General features: G+C 41.4%; 1 protein-coding gene across 2 annotated transcripts in view; it reads left to right on the plus strand.

Annotated features, from left to right (window-relative positions):
• The window catches only part of cntn3a.1 (contactin 3a, tandem duplicate 1), a 176,946-nt gene that overhangs the window by 89,607 nt on the left and 65,398 nt on the right, over positions 1 to 21,941 (plus strand). For both annotated transcript variants that reach the window (XM_088332058.1, XM_088332059.1), the window contains exons 6-9: positions 9,424 to 9,627; positions 11,005 to 11,107; positions 11,363 to 11,547; positions 14,723 to 14,862. In XM_088332058.1, the coding sequence (XP_088188184.1) occupies positions 9,424 to 9,627; positions 11,005 to 11,107; positions 11,363 to 11,547; positions 14,723 to 14,862 (632 nt within the window). The remainder of the gene's footprint in view (positions 1 to 9,423; positions 9,628 to 11,004; positions 11,108 to 11,362; positions 11,548 to 14,722; positions 14,863 to 21,941) is intronic.

The following is a 21,941-nucleotide window of genomic DNA, read 5'->3' on the forward strand; positions in this document are numbered from 1 at the left end:
TTAGTTGGTGTGTAAGATTGTAAGGTTCCATCTAGATAAAGTCCGACTCGCCTTCACACACAGCTTGGGCTCTGGTAGCAGTCTTTTCGAGAGGGCTTGGACTCTCTTCGACTCCGTAGTTGCCCACCGCGGGCATATTAATTGCCCCGGGGCTAAGCGCCTATATATTGGGGTTTAGTCCGAGTATACCATGTTCCCCATCAAGGCGGCTGATTGGAGCTGTTACTGTAAAGTAGTGTAGTCCGGTCCTGCCGGGCAAGCAACCCTCAGACCTGTTGCTGGTCACCAGCAGTAACTGATGCCGTCAAGCTAAGGGAGCCGTATCAAGCCCTCCTGACCTGTAGGACTCTGGAAGCAGCTGGAAGGTATCGGCTGGCCAAGCAGAATGCAACTTCAGCAGTCAAAGAGGCAAAAATGGGGCATGAAAGGCAACTTCTGAAGATCTTCTAATAAATTCTGGGCCGCCATCTGGCGTGTAAGTGGTGGGCTACCAACACTGTGTGTTGTGGAAATGGGCTTCTGTAGAACTCACCCCGCGACATTTCAAAGCGGTGGGAAGAATACGTTGAAGACCTCCTCAGACCTACCAACATGTCTTCCTCAGAGGAAGCAAAGCCTGGGTACTCTGAGGTGGGCTTTCATAGCTTTGGGGTTAAAGTCACTGATGTGGCTAAAAAGCTCCTCGGTGGCAAGGCGTAAGGGTGGATGAAGTCTGCCCGGAGTTCATTAAGGCTTTGGATGTTGTTGGCTGGTCATGGTTTACACGTTTCTGGAAAATGGACATCGGGAACAGCAACTTTGGACTGGCCGACTAAATGTTGGTCCCTCTTTTTTTGAAAAAGGGGGACCACCATCTAGAGCAGACCTGGGCACTCCGGTCCTGGAGGGCCATACGTCCTGCCAGATTTTGAAGTTTGCTCTTCTTTAACTCAGGTAATACAAATTATAACCTCGTTAGCAAGCTAGCAAGTGCTCGTTAACGATACTGGTGATTGGAATCACCTGTATTGGATCAGAGAAACCTCAAAAATCATGCAGAACATATGGCCCTCCAGGACCGGAGTGCCCAGGTCTGATCTAGAGTGTGTTCCAACTACAGGGAAATCACACTTCTCAGCCTCAAAAAGGGTAACGGATATGGTACAACCTGTTATTATGCCTTTCCCAAGGTGATGCCACTCTGATGTTACTGACCTGGAAGTAAACCTAAGCCTGCAGTTTTCATAATAATCCAGGATTAGGTGCTTGATCCTGTTAGGAACGTGATGGAGTTACAGTGCAAGCTCAACTAGTTTGTGTTGAATGGACCTATAGGCGTTAGTCAGGTCCAACCACAACACAGCTTCTCTGATAAGCTGAGTGACTACCCCAGTGTGCTCCAGGCAGCCAGGAGCTCCAGGAATCCCACCCTTCTGGACGGAAGTGTCGATGTAGTTGTTCTTGAGGAGGAACTCTGTCAGTCTTCGGGAGACGATGCTTAAGAACACCTTCCCCTCCACACTCCATAGTGAGAATAAACAGTCACAACGGAAAACACAAGTAGTTGTCCTCCTTGGAATCAGGTCTTAGTATACTTGTTTCATACATAATGTCGTCCATAAATTCACACTCCTGCTATATTTAATTGACTGTAAGATTCAGGTGCCATTGGAATTCTATTTGACCGCGATACAAATAATAATTGCAAAATTGAAATGTATATTTCTGGCATGAGGGGGACATTACCTCATGTATTCACTACATCTAAGACAACCTATTCCAGCTATTTCATCTGTCTCCATGTTGGGCTGTCGGCCTGATAACCACAGACTAAGGTGGACTATTCAACATGCGGTTAGTAAGATGGCAGATTCCTTTGTATCGTTACCTCAGGGACCATCCAAAAGTGGACTGGATACAAATTAGTAAAATTCTCGACTGAAAATGTACACCTGAGGAGAATAAAAAAGCCAAACGAGGACCTAAATGAGCGAGACACAGACACCATCATGACATACAGCAAATTTAGAGGAACAAGAGACCAAAAAAGCTGGCTGATCCTCATTGGTCAGATGAAATTGAGAAGTTTCTGAGAATAGGAGAAGGTGATAGTGAATGTGGTCTTTGCAGAAGAACATTAATCTTGGACCATTATAGTTCACACCAATAAGGTTTACTGATTTTGTTAAATGATTTTCTGCCATATTTACTGTCAAAGCAAACATAGTGTCACTATAATTGAATGAGTTCTTTCACGGAAATAGATTTATCATCGTATTCTGGCGCCGTCGCGAATGGCAGCCACTCCAGCAAGCTCCCGTGTTATTTTCGCTACTTTTGTGATTTATTGTTTTGTTTTTGCTTCTATCTTCGGTGTTTTTCGTCCCCTTAGACAACAACACTTTGGATTACTTTCTATCCTATGGATATGGGTTATAACGCACAAAAATGCATTTATTCGAGGAATCAAATCCTCTACCTGATGAATTCTCGAGCCGGCGTGGTTCCCTTTTACCTGATGAGGTGAGGCGGCCCTATCGGGGGTGCAGAGCCGGTGCTAAGGTAAAGGCTACGTGGCTAGCGGCGAAGTGGCAATACAAGCCCTCGGTACCGTCCATAATCATGGGGAATGTCAACTGCCTACCAAATAAGATTGACGAACTGGCTGTGCTTGTGAAAGACATCAAAGCATACAGGGAGTGCAGTTTGCTTTGCTTCACAGAAACGTGGCTCACGTCTAGCATCCCGGACACTAACGTCAAGCTAACCTGCTTCTGCGCTGTTAGAGTAGACAGAGACACAAAAGCCTGCGGGAAGCGCAAAGGAGGCGGACTCACTATCTAAGTGAACACGAGGTGGTGTAATCCCGGGCATGAAAACACTAAGATTTCTTTCTGCTGCCGTGATGTCGAACTTTTGGCCGCAGGTCTGCGTCTCTATTACTTGCCCATAGAGTTTGGACGCACCATTGTTGTTATTGTTTACATTCCACCGCGCGCTGATGCGGAAGTAGCTTGTGACTTCATCCACTCCGCTGTGGCCAAGCTACAAACACAACACCCGGAGGCCGCCATGTTATCTGGGGACTTTAATCACGTGACTCTTGATACAACACTGCCCTCTTTCGTCCAGTATGTGGACTGCAAGACCAGGGGAAATAGGACTATTGACCTACTGTATGCAAATATTAAGGACGCATACAGTGCTACGCCACTGCCTGCTCTTGGGAAAGGAGACCACAACCTCATTCTGCTTGAATCTCATTACAAACCAAAAGTGAGGAGGTTACCAACAACAGCACGCTCTTTCAGGAAATGGTCTACTGAGGCAGAGCAGGCTCTGAGAGACTGCTTTGGACGTACGGACTGGGATGTCCTGCTAGGGTCCAGCAGTGGGGACATTGAGGAGGTGGCAAACTGCACGACTGACTACATCAACCTCTGTATGGACAATGTTGTTCTTGTAAGAACTGTACGCTGCTATGCCAACAACAAGCCCCGGATCATGAGCGACATCAAGTGCCTTCTGAACCAAAAGAAGAAGGCCTTTAAAAATGGTGATCAGCAGGAGCTAAAACGAGTACAGAGGGAGCTCAGAGTCCAGCTCCAGGAAGCGGAGGAGCAGTCCAGGAGGAAGTTTGAGAAAAAGCTGCAGAACAACAGCATAAAAGAGGTGTGGGAAGGGATGAAGACCATCACGGCTGCAGCACCAAGCGGGGTGTGGCTGTGGACGTAGATGTGGGGAGGGTTAACCAGTTAAACAACTTTTTCAACAGGTTTGACCACCCCAACTCACCCTCACCCCACAGTACTGCAGCTATCCCTCCCCGTCTGGACACTAGCACAGAGGACATCCCCCCACTCAATATAACTGCAGCCCAGGTGTGTGGAGAGCTGAGGAGGCTGCAAACCAGCAAGGCAGCTGGTCCAGATGGAGTATCCCCCCCGACTGTTGAAGGCCTGTGCGTTGGAGCTGGGAGACCCTCTACAGCGCATCTTCAACCTGAGATTTGAACAGGGGAGGGTCCCTCAGCTGTGGAAAACATCCTGCATCATCCCAGTCCCAAAGAAATCAAGACCTGAGGAACACAACGACTTCAGGCAGGTCGCCCTGACATCACATGTGATGAAAACCATAGAGTGGTTGCTCCTGCACCACCTGAGGCTACAGGTCCGTCAGGCCATCGACCCTCTGCAATTTGCTTACCAGGAGAAGGTGGGAGTGGAGGATGCTTTAGTCTACATCCTACACCGATCCCTCTCTCACCTGGATAGGGCTAAGGGGGCTGTGAGATTACATTTTTGGACTTCTCCAGTGCCTTCAGATTCAAATTCAGATATACTTTGTTGTCGTTCTTGTACACGTGTATACAGAACGAAATGTCGATATATCTGACCTGCACAGTTTTCTTGAATGTACAGATATAAATAAGCGTTGTACTGAGTTAGAGTATTGAAGTACTGATACTATGCTAAATAATTTATAGCTATGTATAGTATTATACAGTAGTGCAAAGAGTGCAAAGAGTGCAAGAGGAGCAGCTAACCAGATGTGCAAAATGGGCAGTCAGGTAAACAAGTCATTATACAATAACAATAACACTGGAGTACGATAGTGCAGAGGAGAAGAGATGTGCAAGAGGAGCAGCTAACCAGATGTGCAAACTGGGCAGTCAGGTAAACAAGTCATTATACAATAACAATAACACTGGAGTACGATAGTGCAGAGGAGAACAGACGTGCAAAGGAGTGGCTAGGTATAAGAGAACTTCCAGTAGTGCAAAAAAACAAAACAAACAGATATACAGATTAGCAGCTGTGTAGGCTTACTGTGTGTGTGATTGACCATTTAACAGTCTAATGGCCAGGGGGACAAAGCTGTTGCAGAACCTGGTGGTCCTGCACCGCACACTGCAGTACCTGTTCCCAGAGGCTAGCAGAGTTAACAGTCCATGATGGGGGTGAGAGGTGTCCCTAATGATGTTCTTGGCTCGGGATAGGCAGTGCTTCTGGCCAAAGTCCTGAATGGAGGGAATTGAAGTCCCGATGATTTTTTCTGCTGTCCTCATCACCCTCCTCACACTACCCCAGTCGGAGGCACTGCAGCCTCCACACCACACAGAGATACAGCTGGTCAGGATGCTCTCTATGGTGCCCCTGTAGAATGCGATAAGGGTGGGTGGGGGCAGGTGGGCTCTCCTCATCCTCCACAGGAAGTACAGGCGCTGCTGTGCCCTCCCGACCCGTGATGCAGTGTTCACGGACCAGGAGGGTTTGTCTTTGATGTGCACCCCTAGGAACTTGGTGCTGCTGACAACCTCCACAGCCTTGTTGTTGATGAGAAGTGGGGCATGGTTGGGCTAGTTTTTCCTGAAGTCGATAATGATCTCGCCTTCAATACCATACAGCCTCTGCTACTGAGTAGGAAACTGACAGAGATGGGAGTTAGCTCACACCTTGTAGAATGGATTACGGACTACCTGACATGCAGACCCCAGTATGTGAAACAGGGGGGCTGTACATCGGACACTGTGGTTAGCAGCACAGGATCTACGCAGGGGACCGTGCTCTCTCCGTTCCTATTTACTCTGTATACATCGGACTTTCAGTACAACTCTGAGTCCTGCCACGTGCAAAAGTTTGCTGATGGCACTGCGATTGTGGGATGTATCAGAAGTGGGCAGGAGGAGGAGTACAGGAAATTGATTCAGGACTTTGTCCAATGGAGCGACGCAAACCACCTGCACCTGAACACCAACAAGACCTGGGAGATGGTGGTAGACTTCAGGATAACTAGAACTCACCCGGTTCCTGTAACCATCAAAGGAGAATGTGTAGAATTTGTCCAGATCTACAAATACCTGGGCGTGCAGCTGGACAACGAACTGGACTGGACTGCCAACACAGAAGCTCAATGTAGTAAAGGTCAAAGCTGACTTTACTTCCTCATAAGGCTGGCGTCCTTCAACATCTGCAAAAAGCTCCTGAAAATATTCTATGAGACTGTTGTGGCAAGCGCCCACTTCTATGCGGCAGCGTGTTGAGGAGGCAGTGTCATGAAGAAGGATGCCTCTCGTCTCAATAAACTGGCGAGGAAAGCGAGCTCTGTTGTGGGCACAGAGCTGGACAGTCTGACAACAGTAGCTGAGAGACGAGCACTGGAAAAGCTGCGGTCAATCATGGACAATTTATCACATCCACTACACGGCATTATATCCAGACAGGAGAGCAGCTTAAGCGACAGACTGCTGTCACTGTCTTGTACCACGGACATACTGAAGAGATATTTTCTTCCTCATGCCATGAGGCTCTTTAACTCCACCCGGCAGAGTAAAGGCCCACATTAAACCACACCCTCTACATTGCATATTACCGAATTTTATTGCAATATGTATTCTGTGTAGCACTATCGAGATACTCTATAGAACACGCTACAGTGGGTATAAGCATTTCACATTGGGTATTTGTATATTGTATTCTTCCTTGCTTTATTATTGTATTGTTTCTCAGCACAGGGATGCTGCTGGAAATGTGAATTTCCTTGCGGGGATGAATAAAGTATCTATCTATCTATCTATCTATCTATCTATCTATCTATCTATCTATCTATCTATCTATCTATCTATCTATCTATCTATCTATCTATCTATCTATCTATCTATCTATCTATCTATTTATCCTTTATCTACTTACTGTTGTGTGTGTTAATCGCGGGGTGCATAGTTTGAGGTGTCCTTAAAACATTTAAAATACATATCTTCTCTATAAAGTATGCATTAACAATTCCCAGCTGAGTTCAAAGACACTTCATGTATTTTGTTTTACAGCATCATTTGATTTATTTTACTCTAATCATCAGTGACCTTGCCACAGAGCGCATTAGGATGGAAGATAGGGGGTGGGGTGTGATAGGGCAAGGAGAGTGATTTTATGTGCATCTTTTAAGATTTTCCTCTTTCCTATGATGAAACGGGTGAAAGTAAGAAAAGGACTGTTTCAAATACGGTCAAAATGCCAACCCAAACCCCCCAAAAGATAAGTCACGTACATGCACACGCTATACAAAGAAGCTTAAAAGAGGCTGCAATTATGATTTCAGCTAGAAGATGGCGTCAGCAAGTAAACTATTTAAAATTTTCGGGCAGCACCTTAAAAGAATGCGTCACAAATCATGATCAATTACAGTGCCATGAAAAAGTATTTACCCCTTCATGAATTATGTTTTTTGCATGTTTATTACTCACAAAGGTTTCAGATCCTCAAACCAATTTTAATATCACACAGAGACAACCTGAGGAAATGCAAAATAGAGGTTTAAAATGTTGATTACATTTATTAAAGCACAAAAAACATCTACGCCTATCTGGCCCTATGGAAAAAAGTAATTGCCACTCTTGTTAAATGACAAAGTAACTGACTAACCACAGTTTTGGGAAAGATGAGTTCAATTACACAGGCTGCACCCAAATTGATTTCCACCACCTGTGTAAAATCAAGAAATAACTTCAATTGATCCTATTAGACAAAGTGAAGTTGGCTACAAAATCTCAAGAAGACTATTGGCATGCCACGATCCAAATAAATTCCAGAAGAGATTGGAAAACTAAGCGATTTAAATATATGTCACTAAGCCATTTCCAAGGCGCTGGGGCTCTAGTGAACCACTGTCAGAGCCATTATCCACCAATGGAGGAATTTGAAACAGTGGCAAACCTTTCCAGTAGTGGTCAACCAACTAAAATAACTCCAAGAGTGCGACAACAGCTCATCTAGGAGGTAACAAAAGAACCTCAAAAAACATCCATTAATGGGCCTCAACTAAGGTCCACTATTAGAAAGACACTGGCAAAAAATAGCATCTATGGGAGAGTTCCCAGGTGAACACCACCGCTGTCACGAAAGAACACGAAGAGTCGTCTCACATTTGTCAGGACGCGTCTTCATTACCCTTCTGTGGACTGCGTCAAAAATTGAACTTATTGGAAAGGGGTTCAGCCCGTTACATCTAGCATAAAACCGCACAGCATTTGACTAAAAGAACACGATGCCAACAGCAATGTTCCCTCTAATTTCCCGCGGGTCTGAGCAACGCTAGAAACAACAGTGGGCAACGGCAATCCCAAGTGTGGCAAGATAATTAATTATCAAACATGTCCAAAACTTGACATCAAGTTACATTTTGCTGAGTTTCCAGCAATGCAAAATTATTTTTCTCTTTTGAATGAATTGACTCATGTACTATTGCACAGGTTGTACGGCCTACAAACGTCGTCTGTTCTTACAATTCTTTCACAAGATATCCATTTCTTTTTATCTCCTGTTATATTTTGTCGCATAATGTTAACATTTTTGGGGGCTTATTTAGTCGGTTGTAAGATACAGAACTGTACTTAATCACATTTTTAGTGGAAGTACAATGTTGGCAACAAGATTTACTTGATATAATTGGAAATTATTTGAATGCAACTTTTTCTTATTTTTCTACTTTTTTTGAATTCCTTTAAAAAAATCTCATTGTGTTTATTTTTTCTGAGCTGTTACTTTTTTCTTTTTGTTCTCTATTTACTTTTTTCCTACATTTCTTTCTTTTCTTTTTTTCTGGCTTTTTTTCTAAATTTTACCTTCTTTTTTTCTCTTCCTTTTATTTCTTTCTTTCTCAGCTTTTCACTACTTTTTCATTTGGTTTTTGTTTTTTTCTTTTTTGTTCAAATACAGTTCATACACCAACCCCAATACCCCAAAATTATTTTTACACTTATTAAATTATTTTCTAATTATTTTACTTTAAGCATATTGGAGGATTTCAGAGGGAAAGAACATACCACACAATTTAAATCAGGTTTTAGGAGTTTAAGCTGACAAACCCCTGGCCTTTTGTCTTCTTGATCTGTAGGTAATTAATCTCACATTATTTTATGGAATGCAGGATGTGTTTTACTTTTATTAACACATTTATAAACGGAACTCAGGAAATATCCAGGCTGTCTCGTTGAACTACTATTGTGTTATTAATGAAAAAAAGTATATATTAAAAAAAAAAATAACAACAACAATCTGTCAACTGCGGATACCTGCTTGCAACAAAATGAAATTGGTCTTGATTTTTGGTCTCATTATGAAAACGATAGGATGAATAAGATGCAGTTGTTAGCATTACAGTGCACGCGTTATCTTGTTTTCCTGGCAATACAATTACCAATATAAGACTGCAAATCCTTGGCAACCAATTCTGTATTCAAGATTGCAGGAGTAATTGCTCCTCGGTTATTTCAGTTTTTAATCACACAAGGCCGCTCCTGTTCAATCCACTAATTACGTTATAACTGAAGGTATGCCTTCAACCTTAAATAGCTGCTGATGAATCGCATTACGTCTGTGGTATTAACAGAGAGTCTTATGTTTAACCTGTGCACCTAACATCTGCTTTGTACACAACTCTTTATAGATCTTACCTTTACATGGATCTTCAATGAGTACCCGTCATTTGTCATCCAAGACACTCGGCGATTTGTGTCCCAAAAGACAGGAAATCTCTACATCGCTAAAGTTGATCCCTCCGATGTAGGAAACTACACTTGTGTAGTCACCAACACAGTCACCAAAAGCAGTGTTCAAGGACCACCCACACCCCTCGTTCTTCGAGTTGATGGTAAGAGTAGCGCCAGAGAAAAGGAGCCTGCATACGTTCACTTACAGATTATTTCATTTTTGCGCCTCCATTAATATGGATTATTAAATTTTTGGTGCAGGTTGTAATATGAAATGAAATGAAATGATCTGCATTTATATAGCGCTTTTCAAGTCAATGACTTCCCAAAGCGCTTTACATTGTGCTTCACATTTCCCAATAGCGGCCGTGATCTGTGCAGCCATGTAAGGCGCTAACCTGCTTATTGGGGGTGTTGGGGGTTCAATGTCTTACCCAAGGACACTTCAGCATGTAACACGGACAAGTCAGGATTCGAACTGGGATGCCTTAATCCTAAAACGATCGCTCTACCTCCTGAGCTACTGCCGCCCCGATATCAGCGTGGCTTTAAGATTCAATGTTCATTTATTTTCATTGTTCAAAATAAGACCAGAAGTCTTTGACATTGTTGTCCCTGATGATGCTTAGGAAGTGGATTCCCTTTTGGACCTTATTTTCTAGCTCTCATGTGGAGACCCGAGGTCCTCACTGATTTTAACTCCCAGGAAGGGGAAGTCTGATACCCTCTCAACGCTGGCCATGATGTCTATGGGTTACTGGATGTTATGTTCCATCCTCCTGAAATCCACAATCAGCTCCTTTATCTCGGGAACAGCCTGATTGAATTGGGAGAAACGCCAAAGCGTGTTTCGGCAACCCCGTTTTCCTAGTGCATGAAAAAAAAAAATACAAAGCTCATTTTTGTCGTATGAGGACTAGAAGTTTTTGAAATTTGTTGTTGTATGTGAGGATGTTTTGGAAGTAAAGTCCCTTCTGGAACTTCTTCACTCGAAATGTATTGTGCAGACCTCAGGTCAGGCTCTCACTGATGTTTAGTCCCAGGAAGAGGAAGTCTGAGACCCTCTCAACACTGGCTCTGTTGATGAGGAGTTCCTAGATATCTGGTTTCTTCCTCCTCAAATCTGTTATCCGCTCCTTTGTCTTTAGGTGTTCCGGAAAAAAGGTTTATTGAATTGGGAGAAACTCCAAAATGTGTTTCCGCACTCTCGTTGTGCTGATGCATTATGCACTGGACTGCGAAAAAAATAGAACTATTTCGGCTGTTCAATTTTTGAGAAGATAATAATCTATGAATATCAGTTTGACTTATGCTTGTATTCATATTATGTGGAAAAAAACATCTTATAGTTACACCAAGCATGACACGAAAAAAGCTAATGTTTAGCCTTGAAGCCACATTATTAGAATTTGACATTGTTTTGTTTTTCAGTCACCATTGGGGCTACTTTGTTTTAATGTGTTTATATGGCCTTTTTTAGGTTTAAAGATGAATTCCATTGTATGCTTCACTTTCCTTTCTTCTCTTTGGAACACCAGGTGTAATGGGTGAATATGAGCCAAAGATTGAAGTGCAGTTCCCTGAAGTTGTTCCAGTTGCCAAAAGCTCAACCGTCAAGCTGGAATGTTTTGCGCTCGGAAAGTATGTTACCCAGTGTCAGTGGAGGCGTAAATGACAAAACAGGCTTACTAGGAATTAATAACAGATTACTAAAAAAAAAAAATAATTATGTCTGGGTTCATGGAGGATGTTGCACATTGCTAACTTTGATATCTACCAATCCATGTGGGATGTGTTGTGTTTGAGATTGAGGTTGTACCATTAAAAATAACACTGCAGAGTGGTGTACCACCCTTACTTAATACTAATAATGTTTTATTCCTTCCATTTATACAGCCCAGTGCCAACTATCAGTTGGAGAAGAGTGGATGGGGGCACTTCTGGAAGAAAAGTGGACATTAATAAAGCCAATGGAGTGTTAGAGATCCCTTACTTTCAGCAGGAAGATGCTGGGATGTATGAATGCTTGGCCGAAAACAGTAGAGGGAGAAACTCTGTTAAAGGAAAGCTATCCTTCTATGGTAAGATAATTCTATGGGAACTGCTGGGTTTGTAGTAAATCTTTACAACTCTTCAATTTCTTGCTCGTGCCTTTCAAATATGGTCTAGGTGGTTATAGTCTTTTTTTCCCCCAAATAGCTTGAGCCAGTGATTTATCGAGGTTGTTAAAAAACTTCAAGGATTCACTGTTACTGAGAAAGATTGAAATTGGTTTAACAAAGTAAAGAAAGTTTGGATGAGTCAGGACTAAAACTTGAATTTGTTGCTTTGAAACATGCAAGTTTTATCTGAGCTTATACATAACAGCGTCCTATATACTGGTGTGTGGCAGTAAATTAACTTGTTCTTAGTTGCTCATTTCTGACAAGCTCTTCTTGTGTCGGCAGCTAACATTGGGCACAGCATGCACAGATTTATATCACCCTTATGGGAAAGGTGATGTGCCCCTCACCAACAGAGCTTTTATGGCCATACTCCGAGTAAGCTTTAATGATGCTTGATGAAAGACTTTATAGTTTTCTTCCCATTATCTTGCAGTTTATGCTTTGATGGCATCTGCATATAAAGCTCAGTTGGGATTTGCTCGAATTAAATACTCAAATCAACATCCTGTTCCTGTTAGAGAGGTGCTTTTCATATGATAATATCGGACTTTGCGGCACTCATGGGTGCTCAGAAGATCTGAAATGAAGATTAAAAAGGCTGCTCAGACAACAGGACATGTTGAAAAGAGATTGGGTTTCATTCAATACAAAATATCAGCCAACTGTCTCCCGTAATACACTCAAAATTCTACATACTATATAGATACACCACATAGAGAAGGGGAAATGCAAGGAATTCTGAGCAAAGTCGATTAGACAGACATTGATTTGACCATAAAGCATGCTATCGAGTTCTCCATGCATCTCTGAATGTCAACAAGATTGACCGACTAAGATTCGTCTCTTCCCTTGACCCTGGCAGGGTGTCCTGTTTTAATGTCTCTTCTCCTAAAGCATCATAAATCTTTGTAGTCTGTCACAAGAGATTAGGTGCAAATTATTTATGTGACAGTGGGTATGAATTTAGAGGTATTATTTGAATTTTGATGCCGTAAGGAGTAAAAAGGCAGTATGTTGGTAACTTTAATTAACATTTTAATTGGATCACATCAAAAGGTCCTTAGACCAAGCCAAAAAGTAGAATATGACAGGTAAATACAGGATGTTCTAAGAGTCGTGGGCACATTTTGACATTGAATGTCATGGAAACTATGAAAGCCTTAGTGTGTAATATTCGACCGCCACATGGAACTATTGTCTAATGTGAAAAAACAGTGCCACATGAAGCACTAACACGACGGACATAGGTGGCGGTGACTTGGGTAGCGATTCCACTAGTGTAAAATAAATGTATTGACAAATTTATTTTCATATAAAAATTTACATTGGTATGATAGTTAATGTATTTTTGCCTAGTATTCAAATACATTTTTTGTTTTTCTTGACTAAATGAAAGGTTTTTTTGTACCACCAATAGGCACTTAATATTACACACTGTTCCTTTAAGGATATTAGAACACATCCCATACATTGAAAAAGCTTGTGATCTAAATTTTTACAAGGAATGTTCAGAGATGTTTATTGGTCACAGGACACTCGTCAAGCCGTTCCTCAAATTGTTGCCAAACACATCCCAGCATTGCATTGTCAATGGTTGCAACATTATCTGTTCTTTGTGCCTTGGAATATGTGGAACATAGACCAATCCCTTCACAAATCGCCACAACATAAGGTCGGGATCATTCCCCCCAGACCAACCAATCCACCTGTTTGGCAGTGATGTGTTCAGAAACTGTCTAACCCTGAGTCTCCAGTGTGGCGACGCCCCATCCTTTTGGGGAATGAAGTCACCAGACTCTTTCTCACTCAGTTTTTCCCATTATCCAGTTTTCAAGAATGTTGAGATACAGTATGTCTCATCATTGACTGTTGCTCTTTCAAAGAAGAAGCTTTCTTCGACACAGAACAAGAAACGGTCACCTTTGGTGAATATCCCCGTCTGCAACGGGTCATGTACAGTCATCTTCTTAGGACATGTCAAACAGTTGTTGTAGGACACAAGTTCACTACTGTCCCTTCTGATCAATTTACTGGGTGTGCTGGAAAAAAGGTTGGAGCTGGTCAAAGCACATCTTCTTAAGTTGAGAGGCTCCACATTCTGTCAAGTAGCGGAGCGGGAAACAGGAAAGGACCCATTCGCGTAGACGTACTCCCAATTTATTGGGGGAATAGGAGGAGAGCGCACAATCGATCCGGGAATCGATAGTCGCAGGAGTGGATTAAAAAAACACTCAAAAGAAAAGAATGTCCAAAAACAAACGGATCAGACCAAAAACAAAACAGGATCAAATACGGGCAGATTCACTAGGCATTTAACAGGATTTAACAGAAGTCTCACATAAGTCTCACAGAGTTTAACCACGTTTAACAAACGTTCCAGCAAAGCAAAGTTCAAAGGAACGCGTTTAAGTGCTCTAAGAGGCAATCAGTCAGATACGTCTCAGCCGGTGTTCATGGGCGGGGCCAACTGATCGCCGAGGCAACCGCGCCAGAATCTGGCGCCACCTGGCTGGAACCAACTGGGCGCCATGGCAACCTCGCCAGACGTGACACATTCTTATAGCTGTGTATAAACACTCATTTGTTATATTTTAACCACAGCATCTTATGACAATGGACTTCTGTCTGGGGGTTCCTTACTGATTTTCCTGCAAAATGCATGCTGAACAAGAGCCCATGTTTTAGTATTTGTAAATTAAAGCACACAAATCGCCTTTGCTGGTTGACTAAATGCCATTTAAGGGTCTAAAAAGCAATTAAAAAATCAACAGCTTTACAAAAAATATAAATTGTAATTAGCTTTAAAATGGCACAACTTTTATCTCACTACCATTCATACTTGAGGAGATATGGGGACTTTCGTATCACCCCGTACTGTAGCTTGTTCGTTTTTACATTATAGTTAAAAATTAACAAAAAATATTGTTAGATATGTTTTACATCGTTTTTTTTTTGTCATTGTTGAGTTTGGGTTAGTTTGATTAGTGGATTTATATTTTGTCTCCTTGAACAAGGAGGAGCAAAATAACTGACTTTTCAGATGAATTGAGTGTGGTTATTTTGCTTATTTATTGTGCTTGGTTTGCTGCAGCTGCTCCTCATTTGACTGAGAAGCCCCCAGATACCCAGATGACGATTGATGATACTCTAATGTGGGAGTGCAAAGCCAATGCCAAGCCCAAACCGTCTTACCGATGGCTGAAGAATGGAGAGCCTCTGGACTTGACAGAGGTAAAGGGACATCTCACCAGTTAGGGTTTGCGTGCCCTAATTGTTTAGTGTTGATCATTTGTCACAAAGTTACTTTAACGTTAATCTAAAATTCTTAAACATGCACAATTAGAAGAAATAGTACATCAATTTCATATAGACAATGCTTTTTGGAGACAGCAGTCTTGTCTTTGTTAACCTAAGCTGAGAAGTCATTGGGGGAACATCAGTACCCTAGCTAGCGAGTCGCCACGTGGTTTCACCTATTTATAAGTTTGAGAGGTTACAAGTGTTTTGGTAATTTTTGATGCGGTACGGGTAACACAAAGAGTTAGCAGCAACAGAAGCTCTAATAGGCAAATAAACATGCATGGGGGGCTAGCTGGGAAAATGAAAACTCAACATAGATTCAATGAAAGGCAGCCTCTGTGGAGAACTGGCTGGCCGACCCAAAAGCACAAAGTGGCTAACAACGAGGACTAACAACGTAAAGCGACAACGGCTACGGCGGCACACGTGAAGAAGGAAGAGAATAAACAAACCAAGAAACACAGCATAAACTGCGCAAATGCCAGGGTAGCTAATCACAGATCACACAGTCAGCAGCCTGGCTAGCCGGCAACAAAGAACGGAAAGCGGCAACGGCTACAGCAATAAATGCAAATCTGGTCGGAAATAGTCCAAGGGAAACTGTAAAACCGGCGCAAACACCAGGCTAGCTGGCCAAAAAACACGGTAGGCAGCCAACTAGTGCCAATGGGGAGCAGACATAACAGGAAAGCCTTCTGCTGCCCCAACACTAGCCGGACAAAATTATACCAACAGCAACAAACACTGTAAAAAAACACTAATAATTGCCTTCATACAAGCTAGAAAAAGCGTCTTACAATCCCTGTTCAACACAATCGCATAATTGTCTGTTTCAGAGCTCTTTTGTTAATGGGATTTGCTACTTTATAAGTGTTGTGTTTCTTTAATGACGTAACACCTCTACTGCAATCAAGCCAGGTGGGCCAACTTTAAGACGTAATTTTTGTCAGGTCCCCCAGTGCGTGAAATATTTTGCAGCATATTTGTAGAAATGGGGGGCAGAACACTACAGGTAATTAAAAACATTAAAAAAACTACATGTTTTGGAATACCGTTTAGTTTACAAATTTAGTATTGAAAACTACTGCATGATTTATCAATAGATCTGTGTTTTTAAAGGGCAGCAATTTCAACTTCCTAGTATTTGAGCACAAACTTACTTTAGCATTTGTGAAACAAAAGGCCATTAATTAAAGCGTAATCAGACTATTAACACGAGTGTCCTGTATCAATTAATTGTGCCTATGGTCTGTTAACAAGAATGCATAATTCCTTTATCTTCAATGACCTCTCATATAATTCAGAAGCTGGTCTCGATTTAGAGAATTACCATAGTGTCTACAGAAAAAGATTACTAATTAAGGTGATCACGCGGTAATGACAAATGTTCACTTTGATGTCAATTAGATGGCAAATGCCCGAGACCAAGGTTACAGTCATGGACAATGAGTAATTATGTTGTTGCTACTGTATATTAATGTACAGTAATCCCTCATTTATCACGGTTAATGAGGACCTGAACCTCACACGAAAAGGGAAAATAAATAAAGTAGCTTTTCACTTCCATAAAATCCCCCAATGGTTAAATGTATCTCAAGACGACATCCTTACTGACTTAGTGTATACGACCGTTACCAAAATAACAACTATAGATCTGCAAATAAAAACACAGAAAGCAGAATTGCAGTTGAATAAATGGTCTTTATTGTCATTATACAAAAGTGTAACGGAATTGGAGGATTTCTCTTTCAGGGTAAAAGAGCAAATCAGAAAGCTGCTAGCTAGCGTTGAAACCTTTGTGGGTGAACAGTCTTGGGCAGGGATCTCAAACATTTTTCAAGCTGAAAGGTACTTTTTGTTTCTAATTAGCGCAAAGCCCATCCAGTTAGATTTGCGTTTCTAAAATAACAACTTTACATTTTATTACTTTATTTTTACTGTGTTACTACCACGTTGTTATTGAAAGTTAGGTTGTATAGAATCAGTCAACCACAAAATAAAAAAAAATAAAAAGCAGTGGAAATTGACATTGACCCAGAACTGATAAGCTGTTTTCAGATCAGGTCCCCGGGCACCTTAGCTGTTCTTATGGGGCAATCTGGTGCGGGCACGAGAGGGGTTCTGGTGTCAAGAACTATTTAAAACTTTAAACCATGCAATATATATTGGCGTTCAGGAACACCAAGTGCCGAAGCTTTGAGGGACTGATTCGGGTTCTTCTATTAGTGGTATACAATGCACTCTCCTTTGGAACCGATAATATAATTAAAATAAGTCCAAGTTGGGACCATTTTCCACCTTTGACTTATATTTTTCGAAATTTCCTTTTGTTTTATTAGTATTGCACGCTCTTTTCTCTCTTAACCCGTTCCTATGCTGAATGTGCCGCTGCCTCTCCCCCTTCTGCTCATTTAACAAATTATTTCAGGACAGAGATGCAAATGAGGGGACAAAAAAAGGGTGCAAGCAAGGAGATCATGGTGCAATATCTCATTTCATCTCATTAGCCGTACCGCTTATCCTCATTAGGGTCGCGGGGGTGCTGGAGCCCATCCCAGCAATCATCGGGCAGTGGGCAGGGGACACCCTGAAGTGGTTGCCAGCCAATCGCAGGGCACACGGGGACAGACAACTCACTCGCTCATTCACACCTAGGGACAATTTGGACCGGCCCATTCACCTGAAATGCATGTTTTTGGAATGTGGGAGGAAACCGGAGTGCCCGGAGGAAACCCACGCAAGCACGGGGAGAACATACAAACTCCGCACAGGAAGTCTGGAGCTGGATTTGAACCCACGACAGGTTCCCATGACACGAACTGTGCCGCACAAGCGCTAACCACTGCGCCGCCGTGCTTGCAATATATATATATATATATATATATATATATATATATATATATATATATATATATATATATATATATATATATATATATATATATATAGTGAATTTCCCTGCGGGATGAATAAAGTATCTATCCATCTATCTATCTAAATATATACAGGACTGTCTCAGAAAATTAGAATATTGTGATAAAGTTCTTTATTTTCTGTAATACAATTTAAAAAACTAAAATGTCATACATTCTGGATTCATTACACATCAACTGAACTATTTCAAGCCTTTTATTATTTTAATATTGCTGAATTTGGCTTACAGCTTAAGAAAACTCAAAAATCCTGTCTCAAAATATTAGAATGTCATGAAAAAGTATACAAGTAGGCTATTCAACTAATCACCTGAATCATCTAATTAACTCGAAACACCTTGCGAGGGTTTCCTGAGCCTTAAAAACACTCAGCTTGGTTCAGTAAACTAAATCACAAGTATGGGGAAGACTGCTGATCTGACTGCTGTCCAGAGGACCATCATTGATACCCTCCATCAGGAGGGTAAGACACAAAAATAAATTTCTCAAAGAGCAGGCTGTTCACAGAGTGCAGTTTCAAAGCATATCCACAAAAAGTCTGTTGGAAGGGAAAAATGTGGCCGGAAACGCTGCACAACCAAGAGAGATGACCGCAGCCTTAACAAAATTGTGAAGAAGAGCCGCTTCCAGAATTTGGGGGAGCTTCAAAGACAGTGGGCTGAAGCTGGAGTCCAGGTATCAAAAGCCACAATTCACAGACGTGTCCGGGAAATGGGCTACAATAGCCGTCAATGGTCAAGCCACTTCTGAACTCAAGACAACGGAAGAAGCGTCTGACTTGGGCTATGGAGAAGAAGCACTGGACAGTTGCAGAGTGGTCCAAAGTCCTCTTTTCAGACGAAAGCAAGTTTTGCATTTAATTTGGAAGTCAAGGCGCCAGAGTCTGGAGAAAGGCTGGAGAGGAGCAAAATCCAAGTTGCTTGAAATCCAGTGTGAAGTTCCCACAGTCAGCAATGGTTTGGGGAGCCATGTCAGCTGCTGGTGTTGGTCCACTGTGTTTCATCAAGTCCAGAGTAAATGCAACTGTGTACCTAGAGATTTTAGAGCACTTCATGCTTCCATCTGCTGAAAAGCTCTATGGAGATGAGGATTTCATTTTCCAGCATGATCTGGCACCTGCCCACAGTGCCAAAACCACCAGTAACTGGTGCACTGACCATGGCATCACTGTCCTTGATTGGCCTGCTAATTCCCCTGACCTGAACCCCTTTGAGAATTTGTGGGGTATAGTTAAGAAGAAGATGAAAGACACCAGACCTACAAATGCAAATGAGCTGAAGGCCGCTATCGAAGCATCCTGGGCATCAATAACACCTCAGCAATGCCACAGGCTGATTGCCTCCATGCCACGCCGGATTGATGCAGTAATCCGTGCAAAAGGATTCCCAACCAAGTACTGAGCGCATCAATGGACATTTTCAAATATTTGATTTAGTTTTGCTGTTATAAAATTATTTTTTTACTCGGTCTGAGGAAGTATTCTAATATTTTGAGATAGGATTTTTGAGTTTTTTTCAGCTGTAAGCCAAAATCAGCAATATTCAAATAATAAAAGGCTTGAAATAGTTCAGTTGATGTGTAATGAATCCAGAATGTATGACATTTTTGTTTTTTTAATTGCATTACAGAAAATAAAGAACTTTAAGACAATATTCTAATTTTCTGAGACAGTCCTGTATGTATAAATATATATGTTTATGAGACTCTGGCGGGATCAATTTAACTCTGGCAGCCCACTATAGAATTTCAATGGTATCCAAAATACTGTACATCAGGGGTGGCAAACACGTGGCTCCAGAGCCGTATGCGGCTCTTGGCCAATAAGAATGTGGCTCTTTGCCTCATCATATTTTCTATATACTGTGGCTCTTTGATATGTTTCATGTTTAGTTTTTTTGTGTGTATTGAGGATTGACACTTACCTTGAAATTAACACAAGAACAATACTTGTATTTTAAGGAGAGGAGTGTGTTATGGGAAATAATATGTTTTTAATTGTGTGTGTTTGTGTGTGTCTGTCATGGCAGGTCAGTGCGAGGTGTGGCTTTTTGACTCACAGTTAAAAATTTCAGCTCTTTGTGTCAAACTTGTTCGCCACCCCTGCTGTACATGTTTGACATGATGTGGTTTTGAAAAATATCTTGATCACTGAAGACACCCTGATATAGACAACTTGAGTAACAGACAAAGCAATTCACAAGCTAAGCTAATCTGTAATAAGCACAAAAACACAACAGTGAGAATATTTCAATATGTAGCGTGGCATATTTTGGTCATGTTTCTTGAAGGTGTTCAGCGTGTTTTTAAAAATGTAAGGGTAATGGCCATTTTTACTCATCCCAAGTTTGGTTGTCTTCACAGTTGATTAAATACTTGGAAATCAAATACGCCATGAACATCTCTCACCTTTGGGAGAAATTACAATTTTGAATTAGAAATGGGTGACTATTCTATATATCAGAGTGAAAAAAAATTGTGGTGGGGAGGGACTATGTTAGAGATCCCAGAGTAAATTAAGCGTTTGAAGTGGTGCGTTTGAATCAAAATAAGTATAGTTTGCACAGGATTACTGTATTTATACGTTTTTAACGCGCATTCGATTTTTTTATCATTACGACACTGTTTTTATTCAGAGTACCAGAGATTAATGTCGGAGAATGGAGTCATCCTGAAAGATATAAATAAATCCAACAAAGCACGACGAGGAAATCAACTTTTTAGTATATTCGGTGATGAATCGGCCTTTGAAAGACATGGAAATAAAAACTTTATGTTGGAATTGTGTTCAGAGTTATCAAAAAAATACTTAAATCAGGGCTGCATGTATTCAACATTGTTTTTCACTTTCAATGCTTAGAGAAAAACAGAGAAAAAGTGAAACAAATGTTTTTACAGATTTTTAACGTTATACACAAATAAATATGGTATCTTTTCCACACACATCCCAACTGTTTACGCTCTGACCCATTCGCATGCCTGCAAATACCTCAAATCGCTCACAACCCTTTTTTAAAAAAAATATTTTCCAACAAAACACATTCTTTATCCAATTAAATATTTTGTCAGGAACTGTATTTAATATTTGTCTTTGCCTTAATTTTTATAAATTGTTTTGTCAGTCTTATGAAAGGTCACTACCTAATTTGGCAGCTTTAATAATAAGAACCCCTCAAGATTGATTTGTAAATAGTAAACACTGTTGTAAAACTTCCCCTGGCAGTCTGCCCAGGTAACATATTGTCTGTACGTGTGGCTCTATTAATGAGTTGAGGCGCTACCATTTTCAAAATGCCATCGTCAACAGGAGCAGCATTAAATCAATTTCCAAACCCAAAGGTCAGTGGTAAGAGACAGAGAGAGAGACAGAGAGAGAGAGAAAGAGAGAGACGGACCAAAAGAAAAAGCGCGAGAATCTGAGTGGAATCCGAGTAAAAAGCTTTCTCTTGCCGAGACAAGCATTTGTTATTTCGTATTAGAATTAATCAGTCTCCCTCTTGCCTCCTTTTCTGTCTTTCATCGCTCTCTCTTTGGTTCACTTTCTATGTCGGTCCTTATCAAGCCTTACCCACTTACTCACCCTTTCTATGCTCTGGCGACCCTCTCCAGATGAATAAAATGACACCAAGGAGGGCTGTCACCTCAAAATGTCACCTTCACAGAACAAGAACCCGCTCACGCTGTACTGCATTGCATTTTCCTTCAATAGCAGATTACTTGGATAAGTGTTGACAAAAAATCAAGCTCACATTTAAGTTTGCTTGGGAAAATCAAAAGTGCTCGCATCATTTTCTTGTTTAAAGCTAAAATAACAACTGGCTATTTTAGAATAAAAGTGAGCAAAAGTTGGATAATTAAATAAAATGGCATGGTGGCCTCCAATGTTATCAACCGTATGCAAAAATTGCATTGTTGACAAATAATGAATTTAAAAATTTTACATTGTAACAGTGACCTTACTGTTCATAGACAGTGTTCGTACAGGTGCTTGAATTGCCTGGAAATGCTTGCATTTTAAGTTCGCTGGGTGCGGGAAGCAAATCGCTCTCGTACTCGGATTGTGATCCAAACACGGAAGTG

This window comes from Urocampus carinirostris, chromosome 3, assembly GCF_059441175.1.
Source record: "Urocampus carinirostris isolate Australia breed hairy pipefish chromosome 3, RoL_Ucar_1.0, whole genome shotgun sequence".
In the NCBI taxonomy this organism is placed as follows: Eukaryota; Metazoa; Chordata; class Actinopteri; order Syngnathiformes; family Syngnathidae; genus Urocampus; species Urocampus carinirostris.